Below are 20,102 nucleotides of genomic sequence, written 5' to 3'. Positions count from 1 at the left end.
TGGTATTCTATTTGCTCTAATTTTGCATTTTACTGAGAGTTAAATAAAGAAGAATTTCAATCAAAGAAATAGATGTAAGTCATTCTTAGGAGAGTATTTAGTGCCTAGTCCTCTGCTTTGAAAAGCGTTTGTGTTCAGTAATGTATTTTGAAAGAAAGATTAAGCGAATGGGTGAGTGGATGGATACTACTTGCTTATCTCTGCTTATTGATCTTAAAGATAAAGTAGGACGCCTGGGTGGTGGAATTGGTTAAGCAACTGCCTTCAGCTCACATCATGATCCTGGAGTCCTGGGATAGAGTCCCGCATCGGGCCCCTGCTCAGCGGGGAGTCTGCGTCTGTCTCTGATCCTCCCCCTTCTTTGCTTTCTCTCACTCTCAAATAAATAAATAAAATCTTTAAAAAAAAAATGATTAAGTAAAAATTCCCACAGTAACCCAGCAATGTTATGTACTTCCCATTAGCTTTCTAAAACAACTTCCAAGTGTGTCTTAAATACATTTTCAATAACAAATCTGTGTAGTAGCTCTGACAAGATAGAGTTTTAGAAATAAAATACTTCCTCTTCCTGGCTAAGTCTTAGAAATTTTTGTGACTTTATATAATATCCAGTTCTATGTAAAAGGAACTGTAGTTCTTACTAGTCAGATGACAAAAAATTAATAAATCCTGAATTAAAAATTTTCCATTTTTAACTTTATTAAAATGATAAGTTATGAAGGCTCGATCACTACTTTCTTGTTATGGGGTCCAGCAATATTTTGACCTTTTCAATCTCATCCAATAAGCATTACATTTCTCCTTTTTCATTTTTCTATGTGGTACAAAGAAGACTAGAGACTTGAAACATATGTGACTGAATAGGTCAGCCTCCCAAACATGCTTAACTGAAATGGTTGCTTTCAGAATTACATTTTGGCTAATTTTGTAGGCTAAATTTATTTTCATTTGTGACATTCTGTTACCATGGAGACATACTGTAAATACCAGATTTTGAATTGTGTCCCTTTTGGGGTCATTAATTCACTCTTCCTCCTATGTCCATTTACCACAGGCAAGGGTCAGATCTAAAATAAATCATCTGGAGGCTTAGCTACACTTTGGAATAAATGAACTGGCTAATAATAAATCTAGTATGGTGTCCAGTAGCATAACAGATCTGGTTTATTCTTTGCGATTGGTTGAAGTACAAAAGGAACTTAAATATCAAGTGTGTATTAGAAGGAAATAAAAATACATAAAATTCTGAGTCATGCTGTCTCTTGATATTTTAAATGATTGAGTAGAAAGCATGTAGAGCTTATGTGAATCAGAAAGAAAGGGTTGAAAATTACATCATATGATGCTGGCATGTAGGGGGAAGACAGGTGCAGTATACATTTCAATGCCTTTTGTAGAAGAGAACTTTGATTCTGAAGACATGCTGATCAATGATACTCATTTTGACACCACTGAGCTTTAGAGTTGCACAGAGGAATAAAAAGCTGAGGTTGGCATCGATAATAAAAGGAAAAAAAAGTGAGCTCTTTCTGGCCCTCTGGAAGAGCGAGGCAGTTTCAAAAACACAATTATGTGTTCAGTGGTTCATACAGGTGTACCTTTGCCTATTGTAAACCAACAAAATCAAAGAGACTGCTTAAACAAGGTCTAAGGAACAGTATTTCTTGTATCCTGTAAACACAGTTTATTTATGATAATGCTATAGACAAAAATACCTCAGTTATTGCATACTGGTTCATAGAAAATGACACCAGAAAGTAAAATAGCCCTTTTTCAGACATGGAAACTGCCTAAGCCTCTTCCCATATGTATCTCTGGAAGGCTTTACCTTTTCCTTATGTGTAGGTGAAAACATTGATTAGTTTTATTAACTGAATATTGATCTCAATTTTGGACCAAGGCACTGGCATTTGAGAGCTTTGACAACCTTGTCCTTTTGTAAATGTTCATAGTTTCTGCTGCAAAGGCTAGCAGCTCTTACAGCTGGGTTTTTAATTAGGTCTCTTGGGGGTCAATGGAAGAATGTTGGATGTGCCTGAGAGAATTTAATGACAAGATGTAACTCTGAGTGAATTCGTGTCAGAAAATAAAGTTTGTAAGGAAGAGAAAAAGAGAAAGAAATAACTTTTTTCAACATTGTACTTTTAATTGATTTTCCAAAATTCATCTTATAATTAAGAAAATTAAAAGTTGTGGGAAATTCTATTCTATTAACCATATCCTAAAATCTTTCTGTATGTCCTAAAGCTTTTTTTTTTTCTCTCAGCCTGATCACACTGTTTCACTAAAAATAATTGTAATATCAAATATTGCGGAGGATACAGGGAGCAACTGGAACTCTCATACATTGCTGCGGGAGTAAAAATAGTACAAACACTTAAGAAAACTGCTTCTAATTTCCTATAAAGTAAAACATATGCATATAGCAAATATATATGTATATATATATATATACACACACACACAGACACACACACACACACATATACACACATACATATATATATTCACCCCAAGGGAGATTAGTATACATGTTAACATAAAAGAATTGAATGTTTCTGGCATCTACACATTCATAAAAGCCAAACACTAGAAACATTCAAGCATTCATTGGGAGGATGATGGATAATCAAATTGAGGAATATTCATACAACTTTAGCAATAAAAAAGACAAATTATTATTCGTGCAAAAACATGGATAAAAGCTACAATAATACTATCAGTCAAAAGAAGGCAATACTAAATTGTATTGAACTCCAAGAACAGAAAAAAAACTAACCTATGGCAATAGAAGCCAGAATATTGATTAACTTTTGTGGTTAAAGATATTTACTGAGAAGAGGGCACAAATGAATGTTCCAGAGTTCAATTTTCCAAATGAAAATATTCAATATCTTGATCTGGGTGGGTTTCCATGGATAGTAAATATTCACTTAAGTCAACATTTACTTAAGATTTGAGAATTTTGCTATACGAAATTTTGCCTCAATTAAAAACAGGATTAGTGGAGGGGGAGGAGTCAAGATGGCGGAGAAGTAGCAAGCTGAGACTGCTTCAGCTAGCCGGAGATCAGCTAGATAGCTTATCTAAAGATTGCAAACACCTGAAAATCCATCGGCAGATCGAAGAGAAGAAGAACAGCAATTCTGGAAACAGAAAAACAACCACTTTGTGAAAGGTAGGACCGGCGGAGAAGTGAATCCAAAGCGACGGGAAGATAGACCCCAGGGGGAGGGGCCGGCTCCCGGCAAGCGGCGGAGCAACCGCGCACAAAATCAGGACTTTTAAAAGTCTGTTCCGCTGAGGGACATCGCTCCAGAGGCTAAACCAGGGCGAAGCCCATGCGGGGTCAGCGTGGCCTCAGGTCCCGCAGGGTCACAGAAGGATCGGGGGTGTCTGAGTGTCGCAGAGCTTGCAGGTATTGGAACGGGAAAGCCGGCTACAGAGACAGAGCTGACAGTAAGCTCGCAGCTCCGTGTTACCTTGAACCGGTCGCAGGCTCGGTGAGCTCGGAGCGCGGCCGGAGGTCAGGCAGACGGGAGTAACTGGGCGCTGTTCTCTGAGGGTGCACTGAGGAGTGGGGCCCTGGGCTCTTGGCTCCTCCGGGCCGGAGACCAGGAGGCCGCCATTTGTATTCCCGTCCTCTGGAACTCTACGGAAAGCGCTCAGGGAACAAAAGCTCCTGAAAGCAAACCCGAGCGGATTACTCACCCCGGCCCCGGGTAAGGGCGGTGTAATTCCGCCTGGGGCAAAGACACTTGAGAATCACTACAACAGGCCCCTCCCCCAGAAGATCAACAAGAAATCCAGCCGAGACCAAGTTCACCTACCAAGGAGTGCGGTTTCAATACCAAGGAGAGCAGCAGAATTCCAGAGGAGGAGAAAGCCAAGCACGGAACTCATGGCTTTTTTCCTGTGATTTTTTTTAGTCTTGCAGTTAATTTAATTTTTTCTTTTTCATTTTTTTTTTTTTCTCGCCTTTGGGTAAAATTTTTTTTAACTGTTACCTTTTTCTTTTTTAACGATTTTTTACTAGTTTATCTAATATATATATATATATATTTTTACATTTTTCTTAGGTGTTTTCTTTTTTTAAAAATTCTTTTCTTTTCTTTTTTTTTTCTTTTTTTTTTCTTTTTTTTTTTTTTTTTTTTTTTTTTTTTTTTTCTTCCTTTTTGAACCTCTTTTTATCCCCTTTCTCCCCCACTCACGATTTTGGATCTCTTCTAATTTGGTTAAAGCATATTTTCCTGGGGTTGTTGCCACCCTTTTAGTATTTTACTTGCCCCTTCATTTACTCTTATCTGGACAAAATGACAAGACGTAAAAATTCAACACAAAAAAAAGAACAAGAGGCAGTACTGAAGGCTAGGGACCTAATCAATACAGACATCGGTAATATGTCAGATCTAGAGTTCAGAATGACAATTCTCAAGGTTCTAGCCGGGCTCGAAAAAAGGCATGGAAGATATTAGAGAAACCCTCTCGAGAGATATAAAAGCCCTTTCTGGAGAAATAAAAGAACTAAAATCTAACCAAGGTGAAATGAAAAAAGCTATTAATGAGGTGCAATCAAAAATGGAGGCTCTAACTGCTAGGATAAATGAGGCAGAAGAAAGAATTAGTGATATAGAAGACCAAATGACAGAGAATAAAGAAGCTGAGCAAAAGAGGGACAAACAGCTACTGGACCACGAGGGGAGAATTCGAGAGATAAGTGACACCATAAGACGAAACAACATTAGAATAATTGGGATTCCAGAAGAAGAAGAAAGTGAGAGGGGAGCAGAAGGTATACTGGAGAGAATTATTGGGGAGAATTTCCCCAATATGGCAAAGGGAACGAGCATCAAAATTCAGGAGGTTCAGAGAATGCCCCTCAAAATCAATAAGAATAGGCCCACACCCCGTCACCTAATAGTAAAATTTACAAGTCTCAATGACAAAGAGAAAATCCTGAAAGCAGCCCGGGAAAAAGAAGTCTGTAACATACAATGGTAAAAATATTAGATTGGCAGCTGACTTATCCACAGAGACCTGGCAGGCCAGAAAGAGCTGGCATGATATTTTCAGAGCACTAAACGAGAAAAACATGCAGCCAAGAATACTATATCCAGCTAGGCTATCATTGAAAATTGAAGGAGAGATTAAAAGCTTCCAGGACAAACAACAACTGAAAGAATTTGCAAACACCAAACCAGCTCTACAGGAAATATTGAAAGGGGTCCTCTAAGCAAAGAGAGAGCCTACAAGTGGTAGATCAGAAAGGAACAGAGACCATATACAGTAACAGTCACCTTACAGGCAATACAATGGCACTAAATTCATATCTCTCAATAGTTACCCTGAATGTGAATGGGCTAAATGCCCCTGTCAAAAGACACAGGGTATCAGAATGGATAAAAAAACAAAACCCATCTATATGTTGCCTCCAAGAAACACATTTTAAGCCCGAAGACACCTCCAGATTTAAAGTGAGGGGGTGGAAAAGAATTTACCATGCTAATGGACATCAGAAGAAAGCAGGAGTGGCAATCCTTATATCAGATCAATTAGATTTTAAGCCAAAGACTATAATGAGAGATGAGGAAGGACACTATATCATACTCAAAGGGTCTGTCCAACAAGAAGATTTAACAATTTTAAATATCTATGCCCCCAATGTGGGAGCAGCCAACTATATAAACCAATTAATAACAAAATCAAAGAAACACATCAACAATAATACAATAATAGTAGGGGACTTTAACACTCCCCTCACTGAAATGGACAGGTCATCCAAGCAAAAGATCAGCAAGGAAATAAAGGCCTTAAATGACACACTGGACCAGATGGACATCACAGATATATTCAGAATATTTCATCCCAAAGCAACAGAATACACATTCTTCTCTAGTGCACATGGAACATTCTCCAGAATAGATCACATCCTCGGTCCTAAATCAGGACTCAACCAGTATCAAAAGATTGGGATCATTCCCTGCATATTTTCAGACCACAATGCTCTAAAGCTAGAACTCAACCACAAAAGGAAGTTTGGAAAGAACCCAAATACATGGAGACTAAACAGTATCCTTCTAAAGAATGAATGGGTTAACCGGGAAATTAAAGAAGAATTGAAAAAAATCATGGAAACAAATGATAATGAAAATACAACGGTTCAAAATCTGTGGGACACAACAAAGGCAGTCCTGAGAGGAAAATATATAGCCGTACAAGCCTTTCTCAAGAAACAAGAAAGGTCTCAGGTACACAACCTAACCCTACACCTAAAGGAGCTGGAGAAAGAACAAGAAAGAAACCCTAAGCCCAGCAGGAGAAGAGAAATCATAAAGATCAGAGCAGAAATCAATGAAATAGAAACCAAAAAAACAATAGAACAAATCAACGAAAGTAGGAGCTGGTTCTTTGAAAGAATTAATAAAATTGATAAACCCCTGGCCTGACTTATCAAAAAGAAAAGAGAAAGGACCCAAATAAATAAAATCATGAATGAAAGAGGAGAGATCACAACTAACACCAAAGAAATACAAACTATTATAAGAACATACTATGAGCAACTCTACGGCAATAAATTTGACAATCTGGAAGAAATGGTTGCATTCCTAGAAACATATAAACTACCACAACTGAACCAGGAAGAAATAGAAAGCCTGAACAGACCCATAACCAGTAAGGAGATTGAAACAGTCATTAAAAATCTCCAAACAAACAAAAGCCCAGGGCCAGACGGCTTCCCGGGGGAATTTTACCAAACATTTAAAGAAGAACTAATTCCTATTCTCCTGAAACTGTTCCAAAAAATAGAAATGGAAGGAAAACTTCCAAACTCATTTTATGAGGCCAGCATCACCTTGATCCCAAAACAAGACAAGGATCCCATCAAAAAAGAGAGCTATAGACCGATATCCTTGATGAACACAGATGCGAAAATACTCAACAAAATACTAGCCAATAGGATTCAACAGTACATTAAAAAGATTATTCACCACGACCAAGTGGGATTTATTCCAGGGCTGCAAGGTTGGTTCAACATCCGCAAATCAGTCAATGTGATACAACACATCAATAAAAGAAAGAACAAGAACCATATGATACTCTCAATAGATGCTGAAAAAGCATTTGACAAAGTACAACATCCCTTCCTGATCAAAACTCTTCAAAGTGTAGGGATAGAGGGCACATACCTCAATATCATCAAAGCCATCTATGAGAAACCCACCGCAAATATCATTCTCAATGGAGAAAAACTGAAAGCTTTTCCGCTAAGGTCAGGAACACGGCAGGGATGTCCATTATCACCACTGCTATTCAACATCGTACTAGAGGTCCTAGCCTCAGCAATCAGACAACAAAAGGAAAATTAAAGGCATCCAAATCGGCAAAGAAGAAGTCAAATTATCACTCTTCGCAGATGATATGATACTATATGTGGAAAACCCAAAAGACTCCACTCCAAAACTGCTAGAACTTATACAGGAATTCAGTAAAGTGTCAGGATATAAAATCAATGCACAGAAATCAGTTGCATTTCTCTACACCAACAGCAAGACAGAAGAAAGAGATATTAAGGAGTCAATCCCATTTACAATTGCATCCAAAACCATAAGATACCTAGGAATAAACCTAACCAAAGAGACACAGAATCTATACTCAGAAAACTATAAAGTACTCATGAAAGAAATTGAGGAAGACACAAAGAAATGGAAAAATGTTCCATGCTCCTGGATTGGAAGAATAAATATTGTGAAAATGTCTATGCTACCTAAAGCAATCTACACATTTAATGCAATTCCTATCAAAGTACCATCCATCTTTTTCAAAGAAATGGAACAAATAATTCTAAAATTTATATGGAACCAGAAAAGACCTCGAATAGCCAAAGGGATATTGAAAAAGAAAGCCAACGTTGGTGGCATCACAATTCCGGACTTCAAGCTCTATTACAAAGCTGTCATCATCAAGACAGCATGGTACTGGCACAAAAACAGACACATAGATCAATGGAACAGAATAGAGAGCCCAGAAATAGACCCTCAAATCTATGGTCATCTAATCTTCGACAAAGCAGGAAAGAATGTCCAATGGAAAAAAGACAGCCTTTTCAATAAATGGTGCTGGGAAAATTGGACAGCCACATGCAGAAAAATGAAATTGGACCATTTCCTTACACCACACACGAATATAGACTCAAAATGGATGAAGGACCTCAATGTGAGAAAGGAATCCATCAAAATCCTTGAGGAGAACACGGGCAGCAACCTCTTCGACCTCTGCCGCAGCAACATCTTCCTAGGAACAACACAAAAGGCAAGGGAAGCAAGGGCAAAAATGAACTACTGGGATTTCATCAAGATCAAAAGCTTTTGCACAGCAAAGGAAACAGTTAACAAAATCAAAAGACAACTGACAGAATGGGAGAAGATATTTGCAAACGACATATCAGATAAAGGACTAGTGTCCAGAATCTATAAAGAACTTAGCAAACTCAACACCCAAAGAACAAATAATCCAATCAAGAAATGGGCAGAAGACATGAACAGACATTTCTGCAAAGAAGACATCCAGATGGCCAACAGACACATGAAAAAGTGCTCCATATCACTCGGCATCAGGGAAATACAAATCAAAACCACAATGAGATATCACCTCACACCAGTCAGAATGGCTAAAATCAACAAGTCAGGAAATGACAGATGCTGGCGAGGATGCGGAGTAAGGGGAACCCTCCTACACTGTTGGTGGGAATGCAAGCTGGTGCAGCCACTCTGGAAAACAGCATGGAGGTTCCTCAAAATGTTGAAAATAGAACTGCCCTATGACCCAGCAATTGCACTATTGGGTATTTACCCTAAAGATACAAATGTAGTGATCCAAAGGGACACATGCACCCGAATGTTTATAGCAGCAATGTCCACAATAGCCAAACTATGGAAAGAACCTAGATGTCCATCAACAGATGAATGGATCAAGAAGATGTGGTATATATACACAATGGAATACTCTGCAGCCATCAAAAGAAATGAAATCTTGCCATTTGCAACAACATGGATGGAACTAGAGCGTATCATGCTTAGCGAAATAAGTCAAGCAGAGAAAGACAACTATCATATGATCTCCCTGATATGAGGAAGTGGTGATGCAACATGGAGGCTTAAGTGGGTAGAAGAAGAATCAATGAAACAAGATGGGATTGGGAGGGAGACAAACCATAAGTGACTCTTAATCTCACAAAACAAACTGAGGGTTGCCGGGGGGAGGGGGTTTGGGAGAAGGGGGTGGGATTATGGACATTGGGGAGGGTATGTGATTTGGTGTGTGCTGTGAAGTGTGTAAACCTGGTGATTCACAGACCTGTACCCCTGGGGATAAAAATATATGTTTATAAAAAATAAAAATTAAAAAAAAAAAAAACAGGATTAGTGAAAAATAGCAAAATGAGAATGATTTATCTAATGGAACTACTTACTTTTATTGAAGCATCTAATATGTTAAGAGTTGAACTAAAGTGTATATAAAATGATGATGACATATACATTTAGTTATTACATTAAAATAATAAATTATAATTTATGGAATAAATTAGTATATGCAATTAATCAGCTTCAAGAGTATTCTCTAATAAATAAGGAAAGTGCAAATAAAAAATACACATAAAGTAAAAAAAAAAAAAGCAAATGTCTTCTAAACATATAATCTTACCATCTGCTTTGCTGCCTTCTTCCATCAAGAGTTTTGTAATATTAAAGAATCCTTTTGCAGATGCTAGGTGGAGGGGCCTGTCTCCAACTTCACCACTTACATTTACATCAGCACCAAATTTCAAAAGAAGGCGAGTTACCTAAAGAATCCATTCATTTAAAATTAGTACCAAAGTCAAACGATAATGCAAAGCTTTCAAAAAATATGAAAGAAGACATATCATTAAAGCTTTGTCTTAGATTATTTTTACCAGAAAATCCTAACTCAATTGGCCTAAGCAACAAATAATTTATTATTCTATCACGTAACAAGAAGTCTAAAATCAGAGCAATTTCAGGGTTAGTTCTTCATTGTGCATAAATAATTTTCCCTAGAGTCACCCATAATCTTCCCTGAACCATCTTTTCCAAAGTCTTTTTCCGGCCAGAGCCAGCAGTGTTTACTTGCTTCTTGATTTTCACAACAACTCCATGCATAATGGGTTACATATGGTTATCTTGCTACTGGAGTTCTGGGTTCTTTTCTGGATTTGTGAGTAAAGGGGAGATAGATGCACTTGCTTGCAGCATCTTCCTCAATTAGCTGAGATCCACATTCAAAGGGAGAGAAAGATGAAGTATTAAACAACTTAGGAGTCTTCCAGGGATTGTTTCAGATAATTTACAAGATTTCTTTAAATTATTTACCTATTCACTTATAACCTTCCAGATAACTTCTCTAAATTTGACATTGTCTCCTGGCTATTTCAAAAGTCAATACGACGATACTGAGAGGTAAATAAGAATGAATTTGTGCCATCAAAATAACCCTTATGGGAGGAACCCTCAACTGACCTCATGACCACTGAGGTGTTAGCATAAAAGTGAATTCAAACTCTAAAACTATTTTGAATTTCTATGTGGTAGCAAATAAACATCTCAACTATATGGTACATATTTGGTGGAAATTCTAGGCAAAAATTAGCTGTGTGGGATGTGGGAAACTTCATCTTGAGTATGTTAGGTAGAGAACAAGGGTACTGAAGTTAGGCTTTATCACCTTTAAAAATTATTTGACCTTTCAAAATTTCAGTTTCTTCATTACTAAGATGGGAATCACAATAGCTCCACTTCATAGGGTTGTTACAAAGATTAAATAAGTTATCACATGTAAAACACTTAGAAAAGTGCCTGGCACTCAATAAAATGTTAGCAGAAGTGGTAGCACCAATGTGGAACATGCATATTTTATCCATTTATTTGTTAGCTAATGGGCAGGCCAATACTTAATTCAGAAAAAATTGGAACAGTAAAAGTTAGTCTCAAGAGCTGTGCATTCCTAAGCAGATATTTCCACTTACAAAGACTCCATAAATTCTGGTTATGTGACTTTATAATGGACAGCTTTAAACTATCTTTGAAATCGATTGTCTATTAAGCACTATTATTATATAGCTAGGAAATATTGCTCTTGGTACAAAACATCTACTCTTCCACTTAAAAACAAGTAAATAAACAAATGGCAAGGAACATGGAACATTAGGCACATTTATATATTGAATGTACCATTCTCCTGTCAGCATATTTTAGCAAATGACAATAGCATCCATAAATTACTTATGTGCTGTCTTCGGACACCGAAAGTGAGTCCCTTATCATAAAAAGGCCATCCACATTTTAGCATAATTTTATAAGACTGTGACTATATATCCAGGGAAAGTAAACAAATTTAGCTCTCCACCCAACATGCACAGAAGCTCTTTATGTTTCAGTGGGTGAGGAGGTTAATCACCAAAGAGGATGACTCTACAAATAACATGCATTGTGTACATCCAGTCTGTGCCTACAGTCAGAAAAGTATGGAATTTTTTCATCATCTGAGCTTTTCGACCCTGTACTTTCTGAAGCATTTTCAGTGCCCAGCTCTCCAGTACACTCCAGTGCACTCTGAGCAGCACATCAAATGAAATGAGAAATCTTTCCTAGCTATAGGTCACGCTTCACGGATCTGAGAGTGTCCAAGCATATGCTAGCTAGCAAAGAAATAAAGGCACAATGACTAGAAGAGCACAGCAACACAAATAAGTTTGATTTTTTAACTTGGAATCCTCAGGCAGTACAATGGCATGACCTCTACAAAGGCAAAAAGGTATAATTTTACTCCATACTTGAGTAAGACTAGAGATCTAGAGATATAAAGTGAGGAAGAGTGAAAAAAGGATTTCAAAAGAACAGTTAAGTTTTAATTATCAAATTACATGTTCATTTCTGTTTAGTTCTATTTGGTTTCTTAAGGCTAGCTAAATGGCGATGTTTGAAAGTTGCACACAAAAATTTTGTCTTTCAATATGTTAAGGTTAAAAATCAATGGACTCAATCCTGGGCCCATGTTATGTATGCTTTTTTTTTCCTGAACATAATGTAGTTTTTAAATCATTAGGCATCTACCTCTTTGGAAAAGTTTGGCATTCCATAAGATGTTAAACATGGTGTTACCATATAAGACATCAATTCTACCCCAAGAAGTACCCAAGAGAAATGCAAACAGATGTGTGTATCAAAACTTGTACATGAGGTAGGGAAGGAATGGGTGAAATAGATAAAGGGGATTAAGAGTACACTTATTTTGATAAGCATTGAGAAATGTATAGAATTGTTGAATCATTATATCATACATCTGAAAGGAACATAACAGTATATGTTAATTATACTTGAATTAAAACAAACAAACAAACAAACAAACAAACCTGAATGTTCAAGTCAGCATTGTTCAAAATAGCCAAAAAGTGGGAAAAAAAAATCCACATCCATCAATTGATGAATGAAAAAATAAATGTGGCATATTCATACAACAAAGTAGTACTCTCCACTAAAAAGCAAGGAGGTACTGATACATTTTATAAAGTTAATGAGACTTAAAAACACTATGCTAAGTGAAAGAAGTCAGTCACAAAGGACCATATGTTGCATGACTCTATGTATAGGAGGTCTCCAGAATAGGTAAATCTATAGAAATGGAAAGTATATTAGTATTTTCTTCAGGCAGAAGAGAGAGGTGGGGAAGAAGTTGGAAGAGCTAATATGCACAAGGTTGCTTCTGTGGGTAATAACTGTTCAATTAATTGTTGTGATGGTTGTACACTTTGAATATACTAAAAATCACTGAGTTGTACAATTTAAATTGATGAAGTATATCTCAAGAAAGTTGTTACAAATTTATAAAATCAATGGACTGTGGAGTTAGAGCACCTGGCTTTGAATTTAAGCAAATTTCCTGGACTTTTTTATTTGTTTCACTGATGGAAGAAGCAGCAGCAGCAGCTCTTAAGTACAAAAAATAACTTTGGACTTTGGGATCAGACAGGTGTGAATATATATTTAAGCTCTTCTAACCAGCTGTGTGACTCTGGCATGCCACCTGACCTAAGTGAGTTCATGTATCTCATTGACAGGAAGATGCAAATAACAACTAATTTTAGGATTTTGGAAAAATTACCAAAAAGAATAATCCACATAAAAGGCTTATCCCTGGGTATAAGATTACTCATACTGTAACTTATTAAGTTCATCAGGATGTCGTGAAGGTCAAGTAAAACTACTCATTGAACGAAGACACACTTTCCAGTTAAAACATTCTCTCTATATAGTATTACTTTATTACAACATGCTTGATATTGGATAATTAATTACTTTATAAATAATTATGTATTTAAATCAAATTATATTTAAAGCCATATAGTGATTTATAAAAATAATTGTCTAGGTTAGTCCATGTATTAGTTTCCCATTGTTGTAAACTGCCACAAAATTATTGGATTCAAGTAGCACAGGTTATTCTCTTAAAGCTCTGGAGGTTAGAAATCTAAAATCAAGGTATTGGCAGGCTTCAGTCTCTTTGGAGGCTTTCATTTCCTCACTTTTTCAGCTTCTATAGGTTGCATACATCCTTTTTTCCTTTCTTTTTTAATGATGAAAACAACTGTTTAGATTTAGCCAGCTGGACTCAGTTTAGATGTTCCCAATTTTGTTGGCAACACCAAAAGCATCATAGTCAGGGGCCAGTTGAACATATGACTTCTTCTTTCCACCAGGTCTGATCAAGGTGTTGACCTTGGCCATGTCAATGTCATAGAGCTTCATCACAGCCTGTTTGATCTGGTGCTTGTTGGCCTTGATATCCACAATGAACACAAGCGTGTTGTTGTCTCCTATTTTCTTCATGGCTGACTCAGTAGTCAGGGGGAACTTGATGATGGCATAGTGATCAGGCTCCTTTCTCCTGGGGGTGCTTTTTTGGGGGTATTTGGGCTTCCTTCCGAGATGCAGTCTTGGGTTGTCAGAATGTTGGTGGGAATGCAAGTTGGTGCAGCCTCTTTGGAGAACAGTGTGGAGATTCCTCAAGAAATTAAAAATAGAACTTTCCTATGACCCTGCCATTGCACTCCTGGGTATTTACCCCAAAGATACAGATGTAGTGAAAAGAAGGGCCATCTGTACCCCAATGTTTATAGCAGCAATGGCCATGGTCGCCAAACTGTGGAAAGAACCAAGATGCCATTCAACGGATGAATGGATAATGAAGATGTGGTCCATATACACTATGGAGTATTATGCCTCCATCAGAAAGGATGAATACCCAACTTTTGTATCAACATGGACGGGACTGGAAGAGATTATGCTGAGTGAAATAAGTCAAGCAGAGAGAGTCAGTTATCATATGTTTTCACTTATTTGTGGAGCATAACCAAAAGCATGGAGGACATGGGGAGTTAGAGAGAAGGGGGTTGGGGTAAATTGGAAGGGGAGGTGAATCATGAGAGACTATGGACTCTGAAAAACAATCTGAGGGGTTTGAAGTGGCGGGGGGGTGGGAGGTCAGGGTACCAGGTGGTGGGCATTATAGAGGGCACGGATTGCATAGAGCACTGGGTGTAGTGAAAAAATAATGATACTGTTATGCTGAAAATAAATAAATGAAAAAAAAAGAATGTAGGTGATGTGTAGATCTTTTTTATGTGATTGTGGACACCTTTCAGCACCACTCTTTTGGCCTTCAAAGCCTTTGCTTTGGCTTTGGCTTTGGGAGGGGCAGGGGCTTCCTTCTTAGCTTTAGAAACCATCTTCATAAAAGGGATTTTAATTGCTTACATTCTTTAGGTCGTGACCCTTCTTGTATCACTTTAACTTCTCACTTCTATTGTCACATCTGTTTCCTGCTCCCTAGTAAAAGGATCCTTGTGATTATATCAGGTCCACCCAGATGATTCTAGGATAATCTCTCCAACTCAAGATTCTTAATTTGATCACACCTGCAAAGTCCCTTTTAGGATATACATAAGTTCTGAAAATGAAAACCTGAACATATTTGCAGTATACCACATCCCAAGACAGTAGAAAAGAAGAAACTCAGTTTCTAAAACACACTTTTTTTTTTTTAACCTGCTGGGACAGTGTTCATGATTTGTTTTATTGTTACTGTCACTAGCATCATTATAGTAACAGTTATTGAGCATTTGCCAAACACTTTAAATTAATATCTCATCATATCAGCAATCCTATGAGCTAGATACTATTAATATTTTCTCTATTATGCAGATGAAGAAACTGATGATCAGGGAAATGACATAACATACATGGTCACAAAGCTAGGAATTTTTCGAATTCAGGCTGACTGATTCCTGGGATTGTATACTTACATCACTGCCTCCCTTGGGTACTAAGACAGTCAGTAAAAATGAGTAACTTGGAAGATGCAGTATTTCTAAGGATCTATAAGTTCCTTAAGGGTGGAGGTGATGAGAATATGGCAAAAATAATTCAAAAGATATCTTAAATATTCTTTCTTTGAGGCTAGAACAGATAGCTCAACAAAAACCTGGAAGGTCCCACAGCCTTTGGGAATACTACTGTCAGACTTACCTGTTCATGTCCATAGTATGCTGCAATGTGCAATGGAGTGAAAAAAACTGCATCTTGAACATTGACATTAGCTCCCTGTTGCAGCAGGACATCAGCAGCCTGGATAAGAAAGAGAGCTCTGGGTTAATACCTGGCTGAGGAAATGATGTAAACAAAGACTCAAAGGAGCAGGAAATGTAATTGAGTAATTGAGTATATGAAAGAGAATAAAGGGAAATTCATTTTAAAAGAATACTGTCAGATTGAGAAGGCATTTGAAACCTTGATTTGAGACCTTGATTTGGGGCATCTGCCTATCAAAATTCATTTTACAATCATCATGCACAATGCTTGTTCAGAAGTCACCATCCTGAAGCAGTTTTCTTTCATCTCCCTTCTCTGAAACCTCTGACGACTTGTTTTTGTCTAGAAAATGAAGACTGGACCCCTTAGTGTGGGTTTCAAATGCCTTCTCAATCTGACATTATACTTTTAAAATGAATTTCGCATTACTCTCTTTCATACACTCAATTACTCAATTACATTTCCTGCTCCTTTGAGTCTTTGTTTACATCATTTCCTCAGCCAGGTATTATCTTTTGCCCGAACTACAGATATTTAAACCCAAGCTAAATACCTTCTTCTCCAAGATTTGATTTTCCTCCCTTCCCTGTCAGTGGACTTGCTGAAATTATCTTTCTTCTACAGAAATTTCATGTAACTTTCTTTCATGCGATATATAACAACTGAATAATTATATGCATTCTTTTTCATCCATACTAAAGAACAAATCCTTTAAGGACAGAGTACATCAGGTTCATCTTTATAATCCTGACCTGGCCTGTTGCTATGCAAATAGCAATCATTCAATAAGCATTTGTTGAATGAATGAGTGGATGAGTGAATGAATGAATGAATGTATGAATGAATGAAATAATGAATAAATGAGCAACTGAAAAACACAAGGAGCTATTGGTCAATTATCTTCTTTGAAAATTATACATTGTAACAAATTGGCTAACGCTTCAAATTTCTTCTCCTCCCAAAGACCTATTTCTAAGTCTCACTTCTGGAAAATTGGTTGGAATCATTTCCTTCAGACGTGCTCCTTTTTATTGTGGATTTTAATGCATTATCTATTCTTCATGTAGTCAAATAATTCATTTGGGAAAATTTTCAAAAGTCTGTTAAGCTTAGGAGACAACACAGGAAGATAGGATCTAAAAGCTCAAGGACTTATGTTCCAACATCTCTTCTATTAAAATAAACAAATTGCCTCAGTAAAGTTTCCTATCCTGTTTGAATCATAGCCCTTCAGAACTGGAGAGGGACCATGGGCAGACATTACATTTCAAACCCCTATTTTTTAAAGATGAAGAAACAGAAATGAGAAAAAAGAAGAAATTGAAAATGAGAGGAAGTAGGACATTTCTCAAGGTCATGGAGCAAGTCAGTGTCAGCACAGAATCTTTAGTCTCTTGCCTCAAGCTTTGTTTCTGAGTGCTCTATGGTTTTAAATAGTTTATTCATTCAATCATCCGTTTATTCATGTATCAACACACAGTTTATTGAGCATGTATGAGCTAAAACTGTTGTTTTGCATTCTTATTCTCAGAAGTTATTCAATCAGCATTACAACTGATTGTCATACAAAGTTAAGGAATTCTTTTTTTTTTTTTTAAAGTACAAAGAAGTTTATTGAAACATTATAATAGTAAAAAAAATGTAATGTTCTTTGTGGAAATAATATTATGTTCTCAAAACTATCACTTTTTTATTAACCTGGAAAGGGGTCTATGAAATACCTTTAAGTTAAATAAGCACATGCATTCATATATATATATATATATATATATACACACACACACATATATAATACTTATGTATATACATTAATAATTTTAAATAATGGAAGGAAACATACCAAAACATTAATAGTAAATAGCTATATAAGGTGAGATTATAAAGGAACTTCACATTTTTTTATTTCATAACTTTTACCATGACTTGTAGTACCAGGAAAATATCTTCCATTTTGAAACAAAAATTAATAAGAAATACCAAATTCTAATATTTTGGAGAGTGATTTCACCCATATTTTTATTCCTAACTGTCTTTCAAATGAAATCACTGTTCTAAATAAATATTTATACCATTCATGATCAGCAGTAAAATAGGGGACTTTTTAGAGCTTGTGAATAAAGTTGTGATTTAAAGCTCAACACACTTGATGTTGAAGGCTTTGAGAAAAAACTTCTACTAACAAAGCAAGATCTACAGTTGCAAGATATTTGAAATTCTTACCAAAGAAACTCCACATACAATAGGAAAAATAATCAAAGTTATGTTTTTGATGGATTTGATGATTAATAGTGAACAAAAATCAGAAGATAAAATACAATCAGTGACAATGCGTTAGAGGTAATAGAATGACTGAGTTTAATGTTACAGGCTTTTCAACTAGTTTCAACTAGACGTAGCTACTCCTTTGTTCATTTATATTGTCTAGCTACCCAAGAAGGTCATTTACAAGATCGAAGGATCATGAATTTTCATTAGATTGATCAAAAGCAGCTGGAAACGTTCTTTCAGTGAAAGATACACATTTGTTTTTTTTTTTTCTTAATTATTTTAAATTGTTTTTTAAAATTCTTTTCTCCGAGATCTTCTTTAAATTCAAGTTGGTTAACATATAGTATAATATTAATTTCAGGAGTAGAATCTAGCGATTTAAAAAGATAAGGAATTCTTGTTAGGACATCTGAAATTTCTGGTGGTTTCAAAAATATAAACAGGTTTGGGGAACCTCAGTGGCTCAGTTGGTTATGTCGGCTCTTGATTTCAGCTCATGTCATGATCTCAGGATTGTGAAATCAAGCCCCAGGTTGGGCTCTGTACTCAGTAGGGAGACTGTTTGCGATTCTCTCTCTCCTCCCTCTGCCACTGCCCCTTTGTGTGCACACACACATGGTTTCTCTCTCCCTTTCTCTAAAATAAATAAATCTTAAAAAAATCTATATTTATATCTATATCATCTATATCTCTATATATTTATATCATCTCTAGCTCTATCTCTCTGTCTCTATATCTATGTATACAGATGTATAGGCTTCTGTATACACCCAGAACAGTATTTTTGCTGTTTTTGAGTATTGCTAACAAGTGATCCATAGAATACATAATGTGTATAGTGAGTTGATTTTCTAATAAAAAAATTAAAAACACCATTAACATTTATTGAGGGCACATTGAGTGTCACACCCTGCACTCAGTGCATAAATGGTAACTGGAATGTCCTGTTTCACCCCAAAACAGAGAAAGATAAGTACTTACTTACTTACTTTTCCATTTTAAAAGTGAAGAAACTGAGCCTCAAGGAGCCTAGATAAATTATTTGAGTTCCTATAGCTAGTAAAGGCAGAATTGGAATTCAAATCTAGGTCCCTTTGACTTCAAACATTTTCCATTAGGCCCTTTGTGTGACCTTAATCTCATTAACACTAATCTTTAAGTAAATGAACTAACTAAGAGGAAACTTTCAGTAGAAGCTCTATGGATCCAGCTTGGAATGAATATCAGAGCCATTTATATAAAACATTTGGTATCTTAGACTTTACATGCCTGGGAGTTCAATCTTAGGAACCTTTATAGAAGGTCACAAATGATCAAGTAAATGAAGCTTTTTACAATTTCCCTTATTTTAAATATAGCATAGAGTAAAGTAGACAGCATGCATTTTTATTGTAATAGGGACTCTGAAATGTTAACATATAGTGCCAATTTCTCAGGCTTGATTCCAGAACTTACTTTGATTCTAAAAGATAACGGCTCTTAGGCTTCAATAAATGGTCCAAAGCAAACTTTTTTCCTCCTAAATCTGCACTTACCCAATCACTCAGAAGGTCAATCTTTTGGCTGAGCATTAATTATGAAGTGCTGGCCTTCTGAGAAACTGTCAAAAATGTAAGTCTTAATGAAACCACAGAGTCATTATTGAACAGTAGGTTTTATTTAGTTTGTTTTAAAACTCAAGGAAATATTTAACCATTGAGAGCAATGTACATTGGAATTATTTGAATAATATCATATATTACTTATATGAGTAGAATGCATTTATTGATCTTTATTTCTTTTGGAGTCATCATGGAGAGAGTATATCTAAGCAATCTATGGGAATATAATGTATTGTGATGTACAAATATGACTGTCATGTATCTAAGACAAATACACTTGTATTAACATGTAAGCTGGAACATACATCTATCATTTTAATCCATGCTTCCCTTCTCCAAAACTTAAAAAAGTTGGTAAAGCAATCTCGCATTCTTTCTACCAAATGAAGCTTCATAAAGTCACGGTCTGAATTATTTGCCACTTTGCAAAGTATATGATAGGCATCCAAATAATTGTTGAATTGGACTGTATTTCTAGCAAAAATTATACACACATACACACACACCATTAGTTATAAGGGAATTAAACTAACAATCAGGACACAATTATATGATAGAAATTTTAAATAAT

The 20,102-nt window shown here is 36.2% G+C and overlaps 1 protein-coding gene across 4 annotated transcripts in view; it reads right to left on the bottom strand.

Annotated features, from left to right (window-relative positions):
* LOC101680385 (serine/threonine-protein kinase TNNI3K) overlaps positions 1 to 20,102 on the bottom strand; it is a 329,700-nt gene that overhangs the window by 192,125 nt on the left and 117,473 nt on the right. For all 4 annotated transcript variants that reach the window (XM_045064725.1, XM_045064724.1, XM_045064723.1 and 1 more), the window contains exons 6-7: positions 15,600 to 15,698; positions 9,703 to 9,841 (exon numbers count right to left, since the gene is read on the bottom strand). In XM_045064725.1, coding sequence (XP_044920660.1) covers positions 9,703 to 9,841; positions 15,600 to 15,698 — 238 coding nt within the window. The remainder of the gene's footprint in view (positions 1 to 9,702; positions 9,842 to 15,599; positions 15,699 to 20,102) is intronic.

Source organism: Mustela putorius, unplaced genomic scaffold (genome assembly GCF_011764305.1).
Source record: "Mustela putorius furo isolate JIRA1106 unplaced genomic scaffold, ASM1176430v1.1 tig00003853_pilon_pilon_pilon, whole genome shotgun sequence".
Classification (NCBI taxonomy): Eukaryota; Metazoa; Chordata; class Mammalia; order Carnivora; family Mustelidae; genus Mustela; species Mustela putorius.
Note: the sequence above shows the minus strand (reverse complement) of the source record. Positions and strands in the feature narration are given on the sequence as shown.